At 35.1% G+C, this 12,362-nt stretch overlaps 1 protein-coding gene across 16 annotated transcripts in view; it reads left to right on the forward strand.

The window, feature by feature from the left end:
• TRPM3 (transient receptor potential cation channel subfamily M member 3) overlaps nt 1-12,362 on the forward strand; it is a 482,939-nt gene that overhangs the window by 217,838 nt on the left and 252,739 nt on the right. For 12 of the 16 annotated variants that reach the window (XM_036217932.1, XM_036217935.1, XM_036217937.1 and 9 more), the window contains exon 2: nt 11,672-11,751. In XM_036217932.1, the coding sequence (XP_036073825.1) occupies nt 11,672-11,751 (80 nt within the window). Of the gene's footprint in view, nt 1-6,626; nt 6,908-11,671; nt 11,752-12,362 lie in introns of those variants that run through there. The other 4 variants (XM_036217941.1, XM_036217942.1, XM_036217943.1 and 1 more) reach the window with 2 other exon arrangements.

Consider the following 12,362-nt stretch of genomic DNA (forward strand, 5'->3'; position numbering starts at 1 on the left):
AGGACTAGAAATCCTATTGAAACAGAATTAGAACTTTAGCCAGATTCCTAAACAAGGGACATTCATAAGAATAGTTGGAGTCTGGTGAGAATTCTTCCAGGGATTATTAATTCAAATCTCCTTATGTACTTTGTGCTTGGTAGGCAAAAAAACTTGTGTTCTGCTCCATTTTTGTTATCAAAAGAATGATGGTTCCATGAACTTGTAAAAAAATTTTTTTAAAAACCTCTTATTTTCAAAAGGACTCTACACCTGCTTTGCACACACTAATGAGGGACTAACAACAAGCTGTCTAACTCTGATTCCCAAAATCCTCTAAGAACTAGGGTTGACCTTGAAGATCACTAAGAATAAGTCAGTTCCCCAAGGTCACACACCTAGCTGCCACAAGCCATGGCTAGGATGCATCTCTCGACTCCTAATCAGTCATGCCTCCACCAGGCTCTGCCTTACCACTACTTTCAACAAATAAAGAAAATCAGGATTTCAGAAATAAAACCCAGCAGCCAAATTTGAGTCTTACCTTGTGAAAATAAAGAGTTTGGTCTTAGAATTAGAATCACCAGTTATTAAATCAGTATCTACACTCAGAATAATACTTTAAAGTAGTTAAAACTGATGGTTAAAAATTAATATAATTAAAATAATTTAAAATAATTAAAATTAATAGCAAAAATTATATATTTGTATATATGTATACATATGTATATATGTATGTGTGTATATATATGTGTGTGTATGATATATATATATATATATGAGAGAGAGAGAGAGAGAGAGATTGAGGACAGGAACAGCCAAACTGCTGCCTATCTATCTATCTTCATTCTCTTCTTGGCATCTTCATCCTTCTAAGTCAAAAGAGGTAAAACAACATGGAAATTGGCCTCTGGATCTAAGATATTATTTGTCTTATAAATTCCACATTTTTATATAACATAAAATGTTCCACTTTCATGACTCGACACATTTCTTGAGCTCCTGCCAAAATCACAATGGTACAGGAATGAGTCGTGAAAGCTAAACAATTGAGGACTTAAAGGATGATGTTACATTGTCCCAGCTCTGCATTTACTTTGACAGAAAAAAAGTTATATTTCTCACAGGCATACCCTCCATTAATATAGAAAAGCCCAGTCTCTAGTTGTGTACTAACATTAGCACCCTGATGTTGCTCTCCAACAAACGGTCCATCACTTTAAATTTCCTGGCCCTTGAGGAGTATGTTAGACCTTAGTTTTATATTTCTGTTGGTCATAATTTTGTCTTTCATTTCCTGGTTGTCTGGGTAAAGTTTATCCTATTATCATTCTTTAAGATTTATACCAGTTTTATAAGTCTGGGACTATTATAGTTAAGTTTTTTGGTCAATATAAACAGTAAAGTCCCTAAGTGTATGTGTGTGGTTTCTAAATTTTTATGTCACTGGGTGTAGAAAACAGCTATTATATTCAAACAGATAGCTAATCCGTGACCATAAATATAATACTGTACTTTTGAAATAGAGGTCTACATCGTCATTTCAATTTTTCAACATTCTTTTAGGCTTGATGAACTATGTATATTTTTATTAAAATCAAAATGATTAAACTGAACTTGCTCCTCCACAAAGAAGAAAAAGATCATCCTGTAAAATTAGTCACAGGGTATAAGGGAAGCAGGGTTCTCTGTACCCTAGTGCAAATACAGGAGCTTTGGGTCTGTCAGGCTAAGCCAATGACCAGGTTTTTATTTCTATAATGGAATCTTATAATACCTACCTTATGGAGTTATTATTGTGAAATATTGCTTATATTGTGGAAGTAGTCTGTGAACCGTAGAATACTTTATAATATATTATTGCCAAGTAATGATTAACTGGCTCAAGATGAGGAAACTATTTTCCAATGAAACGTGGAAATATATTTTTAAATTATTTATGAAAATTCCATGAAATCAACATTCATGTATATCTATTTATATTACTTCTATATAAATGTTCGGCATGTATTTAAGTATAATTTACACAACATGACCTATTGGGAAAAGATGAGTTTCATTTGTAATTGTAAAACATAATTTATCGAATCTTTTTTTAATCTGGTAATAAAAAGATAATCTAACTTTATGTTAAGGTATATACAATTTATGTTTAGAGGTTATAAAGTGAATTTTAATGCAAATAATTTTAACCCATAAAGAATTATTCCCAAAAGATTATTAGAAATGAGGAATTGATAGTCCCATAAAAGCCATGTTAAAAATAGGAGGAAGAAGAAGGAAAATGCCCTTGCAAGACTACAAAATTATAATTATGCCATAATGGGCCAGAGTACTATGTATTTGTAGTGGAAATTAGCAGTGAATGATTATAAACTTGAAAATAAGTAAGTATAATATTGTAGGGTTTTTTCCCTAATGGAAGTATGAACAAGATATGGAAGTGGAATAACAGTTGTGATTTATTCTGTCCAGCCATGTCTCTCAAAGAACACAATGTTTTGTGCAGAGTTTGGAAGAACAAAGAGGCTTTTACTAAATACAGAGGGAAGAACCTAGCATTTCAAGCAAATGGGATGGCATATTCCAATTTTGAGGAATGTAGAACAGCATGGTGCATTAGGGGAACAATCAATATTTTAGTTTATTAGAGCATAACATGTTTGAAGGTTTGAAGGGAAATTGAGAGATTTGAATAAATACTTCCAGAGCCATATCCTTAAGGTTTTAAATACCGAACTGATCTGATCATTCTGGGGATGGGGAGCCCTAGGAGGGTATTGACCAGAGGATGGACTGATTGATTGTTTTAGAAAAAACATGTTGGTCTCATTGTGCTCTGGAGGCAGCTGCCTTTGTCATGTTCCTCTGGCAATGTTTTACTTATAGGTCAATGGCAGTCTGAATATTAGAGAGCATATACATTTATTTTCATGCATTAGAATAAAAACAAGGAACCTGAGGGACATGTAACAGGAATTGGTCCTGTGTTTTTCCTGATTTCAGTTACCTTTCTGATGCTATCATAACTTTTATCTACAAATCATTTTTAATCTAATTTATTAAAATTTTTTTATGGATTCATTTCTTCACAACTCCAAAAAGGAAAATGTATGTTCCTAAAAAGTAGCATTTGTTAAATTGCTTTTAAAAAGTAGCATTTGTTAAATTGCTTTTATTATATATTTATATAAACCCAATTATGGAAAGAAAAATGCCCATCTGAGTACCACCCTAAATCCCCCTCTATGAAACATGGGTCCATCTGATGCCATCATTTCATAAATGAGGAATCGATATGGTAATCAAACGATGTCCCCAAGTCTCCTTTGTTTGCCTGCCATGTCCTAAACAGTTCTGGAGAGACAGCAGTAACAGAACAAAATCATTGCCATCAAGAACTTACATTCTAGTTGGGGACACAAACGAAAAACAAACACATAAAGACCTGGCATAATGCCATGTAATGTGAAGGGCTGTGAAAATAATTGAAGGAATAGAGAATGACACAGCGTGCTTTTAGATAGGGTGGTCAAGGAAGGCCTCTCTGTGGTCCCAATGTGTCGAAGGAGCAAGTTGTGTTATAGCTGAGGATGGAGCTGTCCAGGTAGAAGAAATAACAGGAGCAAAGGCACCTGACACACTGGAGGAAGAGCCAAGGCAAAGTAATTATGGTACCATGAAAACCTGTTTCTTAGGACAACATTTCGTTCGTTTGCTACCCCATCAGACAGACCCCCTTTTTCTAAACCAAGAGTTAACAAGTACATGCCAATTCCAACTTAGCACCTGCTTTACTGGAACACAGCCATGCTCATTTGTTTACATCTTGCCTATGGCTGCTTTTGTGCTCCTGCAGAAAAGCTGAATTTTGCAACAGAGACTGTGAGCTAAATTATTTACCACCTGGCCATTTACAGAAAATGTTTGCTGACCCCTACTTCATATCATGCTTTGTTATTGCTGTTGTCAAATATGGGAAAAATGCTTTTGACATCCTTATAACAATGGAATATACACTTTCCATGTCAAAATCTAGTTTCTACTTGTAGAAAATCTGATTTCATTTTTTTTAAATTGAGTTATGTACCATTGGAAACTTTTTAGTATATTCTATTTTTTTCTTTAATGATAACTTAAGAGAATAAAGTAATCTGTCATTACAGTGAAGAATAACGCAGTTTGCTCCGTATTTGTAGTTTCCTCTTGTTAGTATTCAAATTATATTCTCTCTCAACTACATCTGAAACAGGCTGGTAATATATCCTGTCAGGAGTTATATTGTTGGGTAATATACAAGATTTGAAAAATTTCCATATGGATAATGTGGCCCAGAGCTACAAGTCTCTTTGGAACTAATTACTTTCTCAAATCAAAGGGTCTTGAAGATCATCTGTGACCTCATCTGAAAGCATTGCTGTGCCGACTTTACCTGGGGCTTCCTTTTCTACTTAAACAGAACACTCATAGTTCTGGTGACAATATTTTGGTCTTTGGTATAAAGTTTATAGAAGGTGCCTCCCATTTTTACCCTATAAAATATTTCTAAAAAGGAAAACTAAGCAAAAAAATTAATAAGTAAGACTAGAGAGAGAATAGGATTTTTAAAAAGTACACAAACGTTATTTAAAAGACTCCATATGTATGTGATTGAACTCAGGATTTAAAGCAAGTTAGATGAAGGATTGAAGTACTGTCTAGTGAAGGAGTCAAGAAAACTGAATTTTTAGAATATTTCTTACCTTGGATTATCTATAACCAATTTATTTAGTCTCACGGAAGCCTACTAGCTCTGTGTCTCTCAGATGGATGTCTCCTTTCCCTCCTTCTCCCTCTCCTTTAAACTCTGGAAAACTCATCCTCTACATTATAGAACTTTCCAGATATTCACCACTGAGCCCTCTTTTTTAACTGAATTCTTCCCAGCTGAATTCTTACTATTATCATAAGGTAGAGCTTAACAGCTGAAAAAAAAAAAAAAGCTATCTGAAATCTTCTGACTACACCATCTATAGTTTGATGACTACCAATATGTGGTTATAGGAGAAAACTTTGGAAAATATGAAAAAGCAAAGGGAAGAAAATAAAAATTAGCTAGTTTCCACTTTAGTATATTCCCTGTCATCTCTGTATGTATTTAAAATTTGTAATTATTCTTCACTTACTGTTTTATGTTTTGCTTTTCTCACAAAACATGAAAATGCATATTTCTCTATATAACTAGTCTTTTGAAGCTTGACTATGATTATCTAATGGCATGAACCATTTAAATAGTTTAATTGGCTTTCCATTGATGAACTTTAATTTATTTCCAATTTATCTGTATTATAAATAATGCTGCAGTGAACATCTTTGTGCAATCATGTCTCTTGTCATTCCCTTTGAATAAATGCTTAGAAATATTACAGCTACATAGAAGGAAGAACATGCACATTATTAAGGCTGTCACTACATATTATTCTATAGCCAACTCCTGAACATAGGCAAAAAGACTTTCTTCACCCTGTGTTTAATACTAAAGCTGTCTGATGTTCCATTTGGGTCTCGCTTATCGCAATGTTTCCTCAGTTACAAGACACTAAAGAGTTTGTTGTTCCTTGTCTCTGGGGAAACCGTGGTAAGTGGGGGACCAAAAGACGTGGGAGTTTGAAGGAGATCAATACTGGAAAGAGCAGAGAGGCAAGGAAAAGGCTGAGGATCTAATACAAGTTTGAAATAAATCATTTAGTTCACATTCTGACTCTCAGCGAGTGTCCAAGTGACACATACGAGGCACTTTAAAGGAGATTATGAAAAAATGAGGATTCAAAGGACACTTTTACAGCCTGCAGAGTTGATTGTGAACATCATCTCTCAGCAATAACATATGTCTGTGGGAAGAGATAAGTCTTTTAGAGATGGAGTACTCAAATATTCACTTTTTTTAAGTATTTTTGCCTTGTTGAAATTTGAGTTCTCTTCTCCCCAAGTTTGTCCACCTAACTAGTTAAGAACTATCATTACCTGAAAAACTCAGTTTTAGATGGTATTTGAAAGAGCCATTTTTGTATGAGCCAGAACCTCTCAGTTGGGCCACCCCAGATAATCACAAAACATATCACAGTGTCACTGCTTTTAGTCTGCATCCATGTGCTGTACTGGTCGCAGCTCTTCTTCTTCCTCTTTTTTTTTTTTTTTTTTTTCAGGGAAACAGGAGTATATGGTTCTAATCATACCTCCACAATTGTGGGAGAGGGGCTGCAGGGTAAGAGTGATCAGACCAGTTTTTTTATTGACATTTTAGAAGTTGTGGAAGGTCACTGGCAAACTCTAACTTTATTCTACTGCGGCTCACGTTCAGGGACCAAACTATTCTTTTGAAATGTTTGGTTTTTAGCAGTTCCTCTTTAAAGAAATGCTATCATTCCATTCTTTGGGGAGGAATGAACAATGCAGCTTGTGTGTTCAAACCACTTGGAGCATTAATACAGTGTTTCTTTAGAAGGATTTGCTTTCCAAAGTTGAACTTTTCAGAACTCAGAACACCTTATCACACTTTCACAAGGCTTTTCTCTGAAAATGGAAAAAGAAAAGGGGGGAGAGCCTGTCAGGACTTGTGCCAGTTAAATCCGATCTCTCTGGGGATTTGTTTTTCTTCTGGCGTCAGATTAGATGTTCAAATCAAGCAGTGTTTGAGGCTGTGAGGGAATGTCCATGGGATTCTTAGTGAGGCTAATCCCAAAGCAGCACATTCCAAGGGCCTAATCTGCCCAAGTTCATTGCTTACTTGAAACGTCTCTTGGGGGAAGAGCCGGGCAAGTGACTTTTTTTCCAGTGGGCGGTCATAAGAGCATTATTAACGGGATGACCAGCCCCAGACACAGCAAAATGAAAGCAACAGTTGCTGCTCCTGGAACTGCCTTTGCCACCACCCAGAGTCAGTGCTCAGGTAAAATGATTTCAGCTCACTTTTCTCTTGTTCAGCTTCCCAATATTGGATCTGGGGGGCCTAGAGGAAGAACAAAGGAATGCCCAGGGAGATGTTGAGGGAAAACAAAAGGCAAAAATGAATGTAGGATTCGGTACTTTTGGGTTTTTGGTGTTTTGCTCTGATTATAACAAATTATAATTTGAAAAATGAGTCTCAAAATGAGAAATGTAATGAAACTTTGCTCTTAATTTATTTCTATAAAGTTAATGGATTCTTTCAAATGTTATGATTACTTGTCTGAGTTGTCCTTCTTTTAAAGTTGCCCTGCTAAAGGGTGACTTGCAGTAGTACTCTTCAAGACTTTCTGAGTTAATACGAACTCTATGTACGTACTTGTAAACCATTCCTGCCTGGAGTTCTTGATTCTGTAACTAACTAGTGGGGAGTGGGGAGTAAGAAGTGTCAAAGTAGTTTGGGGGATTTGTAGCAGAGCCTTTGTGAAAAAACTTAAAACCTGCTTAAATGAAATATTTTTTTTCTTTTGAAGGCAATATTTACAGCTTTTTTTGTTTGTTCATTTCTAGCATTTTGATGCTTTATCAAGTATACATTTGAGTTTCAAAATTTTTACTTTATTCTTTGAGGGTACTTGTTATACTTTGTTCAAAATGCTAATGTCTTTGTTTTTGTTTTGAAAAAGATATCCTTTAATTATTAGCCTTTGAAAAATACTTCCCTTTTACACATCACACATGACTGATAATGCAGAAAGATAAGACAATAGCCTTTCACAAACTCAGTCGTGGTGATATGACCATTCTACCTTTAGAAAAGAATGTATACAAGTGATTTTCTAAGGGCTGATAAAAGCTATCTTTTCTAAAAGTACATGAGACTTCTGAAGTATATTTAAAAAGAAGAGATTTTAGGACATATTATGCATTGAAGTTTTGCATTAGAAGAGAATTAAAGGGTCAGCTAGAAACGAGACATGTCAAAACTATTTCATGCTTCCTAACAAGGATAGCCAGTCTGAGCTAACTTAGTTGGATGTTGAAGCCAAGTATAAAGCCTAACACAGAGTAGTTCAAAGACTTGGAACAAAGAAAAGGGAATTAGTTTAAGGAACAAGTTAAACCATGATTATACTTCAAATATGCCCTCTCTAAGAAAATAATTTTAATAGTCTTAATATCTGTCCACACAAAAGACCTGAATAAAAGCATAAGAAAGCAAAGCCCACGACAGAGCATAGTAACTTATGCATGATATTTTGTAGAATTCCTAGTTCATGTGTTATATATGCATTCTTTCTGTTATGTATTATACTTTTCTTCTCAAAAAAAAAAGAATTCAATTCACATGAATAATGGAAAGATTCTTTTTTACATTACGTTTCTTTGTTTGCCTCCTTCCAATTATTTGTCCCTTAGCAAGAGAAATGGTTATTCAGCTAATAATAAGATATAAAAACTGACCCTCAATCCCTTTGTTAATGATGAGGTACCTTTTCACCTTTGAGATGGTATTTAAGTTGCTAAACTGCACACAAGCCAAATATTTTAGACTTAAAGACCACAAACACCTTAGTAATCTATATAAAGTAATTCTTACCACACAGCATCAGAGTAAAACTTTCAGGGCTTTCCAAGGTGAAAGTGTGATCTACAAGTGAGACAATAGTGAAGGTGACCTTGAAAAGTTAAATCTATTGTCATGGTCTCCCAGATTCTCAAGTTGGAAGTCTTGTGATTACATTCCTTTGTTGTAGTTATTATAAAGATCCCACTTTATTTGTTTATTTTTCTTTGTGATGGCTTCCATCCAAATCTTTTACCCCAAGAAGAGAAGAAAAATGACAGCAGAGTATTCATTACTCCACTAGTGGGGACTGGAAGAGGTAAATAAGAAGAAGAAAGATGCAAGTATGAACTAGTTCTATGACTCTAGATGTCCAACTCTTTCTAAATACCAAAGCACTTCCAGGCATGCCCAGATGGCACTACCAAGATCAAGGGTACTTAATATCAATAATATCCAATTTGGAGAGGCAGTTTAGCAGAGTGAGTAAGAGTTGAACTCTGGAGTAACTGCTCAGGTTCAGACTCTGGCTTTGAAACTTATTTGCTGCAATCTGCCTCATTTTCTTCATTGGTAAAATGGATATAATAGTAGTACTTCTCTCCCAGGGCTTTTCTGAGGATCTAAGAAGATAATGCATATATGACACAATTCCAAGCCCTTACTAAAGGTTAGGCAGTTTTATTACCTATTGAGCTCCTATTAAGTGTTAAGTGCTTTTCCTGAATCATCTGTTTCAGTTAATACAACTCTCCAAGGTGGCTGTGCTTATCCTCATGTTATAGAAAAGATTCAGGAAAATTAAATAACTTTCCTACGTATCTTGTTAGTGACCTGCCGAGCCTTCCGGGGGAATATCATCTTCAATTCAAAGTGAGATTGATCTAGTCGGATCTGCTACAGAAATTTCATAGTACTCTTATCTTAAACTTCATCTTATCTTTTAGTACTAGAAACAACCCAGGACTGGTCCCTCTTCTCAAAGTGAAAACACAGTATCTAAATAATAATAATAACTCTGTGTACCAGGTGTTAGTCTCGTGCCCATATTAGAGACAAAGAAAACTGGGGAACAAAGAAATTATATGGCTTTGCCCATGTCACTGGATCCCACTCAGTTTTTCTAACTGCAGATCTCACGCTCTACCCATCACACTGCCATCCCTGCTTCCTTTTCAGAGCATTGATCAACACCCCCTAAAATTCCCAGATGCTCTTCCAAAAGAGCCTTCTGAATCCTAGCCAAAGTGGGCCACAAAGAAAAAAGGAAAGTTCACTCTCTTTTGCTCTCCAAGGTATAGGAAAAGTTGGTTTCAAATGTCCAGTGAGAAATATTTTTACCATCTTTCTGCCAACAGATGTTATCAACAAAGGTATTCAGTGTCAAGGAAAAAATCACAGCCTATGAGTAGTTTAACTTACAGGCTTTTTTAAAGATAAAGGCTGGTTATCATCTACATTGCTAAGCTCATTTCTGTTGCAAAAAATGTAGCCACTATCTTTTCCTACATATTTGAAAAGAAAAATCTTTGAGAATAGATACTGGGGCTTTTTTCATACCCAGCTGACCAACAGAACTGCAAATGTTATCTTTCTGGTATGAGGGTACAGAGGGCCACTTGGACCTGAGGATCTCTGAGGTAAGGTATAGACAGTGCAGAAACACTCAGAAATTATGTGACCTGATTGTGACCAGGACTGAAAGAGGATGTAGTTCCTTCGTACCCCTCAAGCATCCCCCATGTGGCTATTTTTTAAATGTGTGTCATTATGAGTATTAGACAAATACTGCCTTCAGTGCCACATGCTTCTGTAAACTCCACTGTGGAAAAGGAGGTTGATTAAGGGGTAGAGGGCAGAACTTAGAACAACTTGTAAAGATATTTGTTTCCTTGGCAGAGTCAATAACCATTACAGCCAATAAATGGAGGCTTGTCACAATTAACACTGGTCATTGAGACAGGCCAAGTAAATGACTGAGTTGTGCTTTGGCCCTGTATATTTTAAGAGTATTAATTTAGTCAGTGCTGGGTTAGGGAAAAGATGATACCAGATAGAAATAACATTATAGGTTGCTCTAGCAACTTCCATGACACTTTACTTTGGAACAAAGATAGTACAGTTTTCTAGAATACCCTCTATCCTCTTGGGCACTGAATCTCAGTGGCCGGATTTTGGGTGGACATTCCCAACAATGCCCATTCTAAGAGATGTATTTGCTGTGCTTAAAGGCAAGTGGGTTACAAAAAAAAAAATTGCTATCTTACTCCCTTCCCAAGACATTACGTGTGAAAGTTTGGACTGTGATGAAGACATTTATCTTCCTTACGTTTCTAGTTCCTTTTTCCCGCCTCAGTATTTAAGCACTGTTAATTTAGATTTTGGAAGAAGCATGGTGATGGATTAAGGCTCTTGAGTTTTGTAATTCCCTTACCATTTTTGTTTCCTTCTACAAAGAAAATCTAAGTTTTAGCCATGAAAACGTATAATTATTTAGATATACAGTTAACCCTTGAACAATGCAGGGGTTAAGAGAGCCAACCCCCAGCACAGCCAAAAATCTAAGTGTAACTCATGATTTCCCAAAAACTTAACTGCTAATGGCCTACTGTTGACTGGAAGACTTACCAATAATATGAACAGTTGATTAACACATATTGTGTTTATTATATGTATTATCTACTGTGTTCTTACAATAAAGTAAGCTAGAGAAGAGAAAATGTTACTAAGAAAATCATAATGAAAAGAAAATATATTTTAAATATTTATTGAAAAAATCCACGTTAGTGAACCCACACAGTTTAAATTGGTGCCGTTCAAAGGTCAATTATATATCTTCTCATAACTAAATACTTTTTATAGGGTTACAAACACACTGCTCTATGGTTTTTTTTTTTTTCCTATGTAAATAGCATTGTTTTTCCGTCCTTCAAAAATCATTATCAATTTGTGTTTGGTTTCATTATAAACATTTTTTATTGTCATTTCCCTTAATTCTCAATATATAATGTTAAATAATCTAATCAAGTTCTGAGAGTAATTGCTTTTTGCCATATGCAGTGTTTATGTGTGTAACCACAGTTTCAAGTCCTTTTATGAAATACCAGTCTCTTATGTGATTGTGAAATTGTCTTGCTTAGTCAAAAATAGTTAAAGATTATATTCACCTTTCCTCTTTTTCTTCTTCTTTTTTTTTTTCAGGCTCAGAAATCCTGGATAGAAAGAGCATTTTATAAAAGAGAATGTGTTCACATTATACCCAGCACCAAAGACCCCCATAGGTAATCTCGCTGTCTCTATACTGTACCGAGTACATGAAGTAGCAACTGTGGGAACAAAACTACAATAGTACTCACTGTCCCTTGCATGTGAACTAATGTGAAATTAAAGATAAATTTTTATTGTTGCTAGACATCTTTGAAGCAATCTTATATATACACACTATATAATATGCCACCCCTGCAGTTAATTCTCTAAGAGCCTATACAGAATAACAGATATACCATTGGGGAAGGAATTGATCACTGTATCTAGGAACGAGTTATTTATATTTTTAGTATGATTACTGTTTTTCCTTTTTAAGCATTTCATCAAAATGCTTAGCTTAGGTCTTACCAATGTGCTTTGCTATAGTGAAAAAGAGATTTTTAAATAAACAACTCCTAACAGATTACTAATTAGACTACAGACTTTTAGATTCCTATCCAAGCATATTTTTAGTATCCTACTTACTTTCCTAAATATCAACAGACTGTAAGGTGGGAAGTATTTGGATAAAGTAACATGTGAATATCTGGAAATGCCTTTTTTAAAAGGCAATGTAATAAAGCAGTTTAAAATATAGAGTCATAAAAACTAACTGTACAGTTAGTTTTAAAATATCCTGTGAATA

Source organism: Rousettus aegyptiacus, unplaced genomic scaffold (genome assembly GCF_014176215.1).
Source record: "Rousettus aegyptiacus isolate mRouAeg1 unplaced genomic scaffold, mRouAeg1.p scaffold_m13_p_3, whole genome shotgun sequence".
Lineage (NCBI taxonomy): Eukaryota > Metazoa > Chordata > Mammalia > Chiroptera > Pteropodidae > Rousettus > Rousettus aegyptiacus.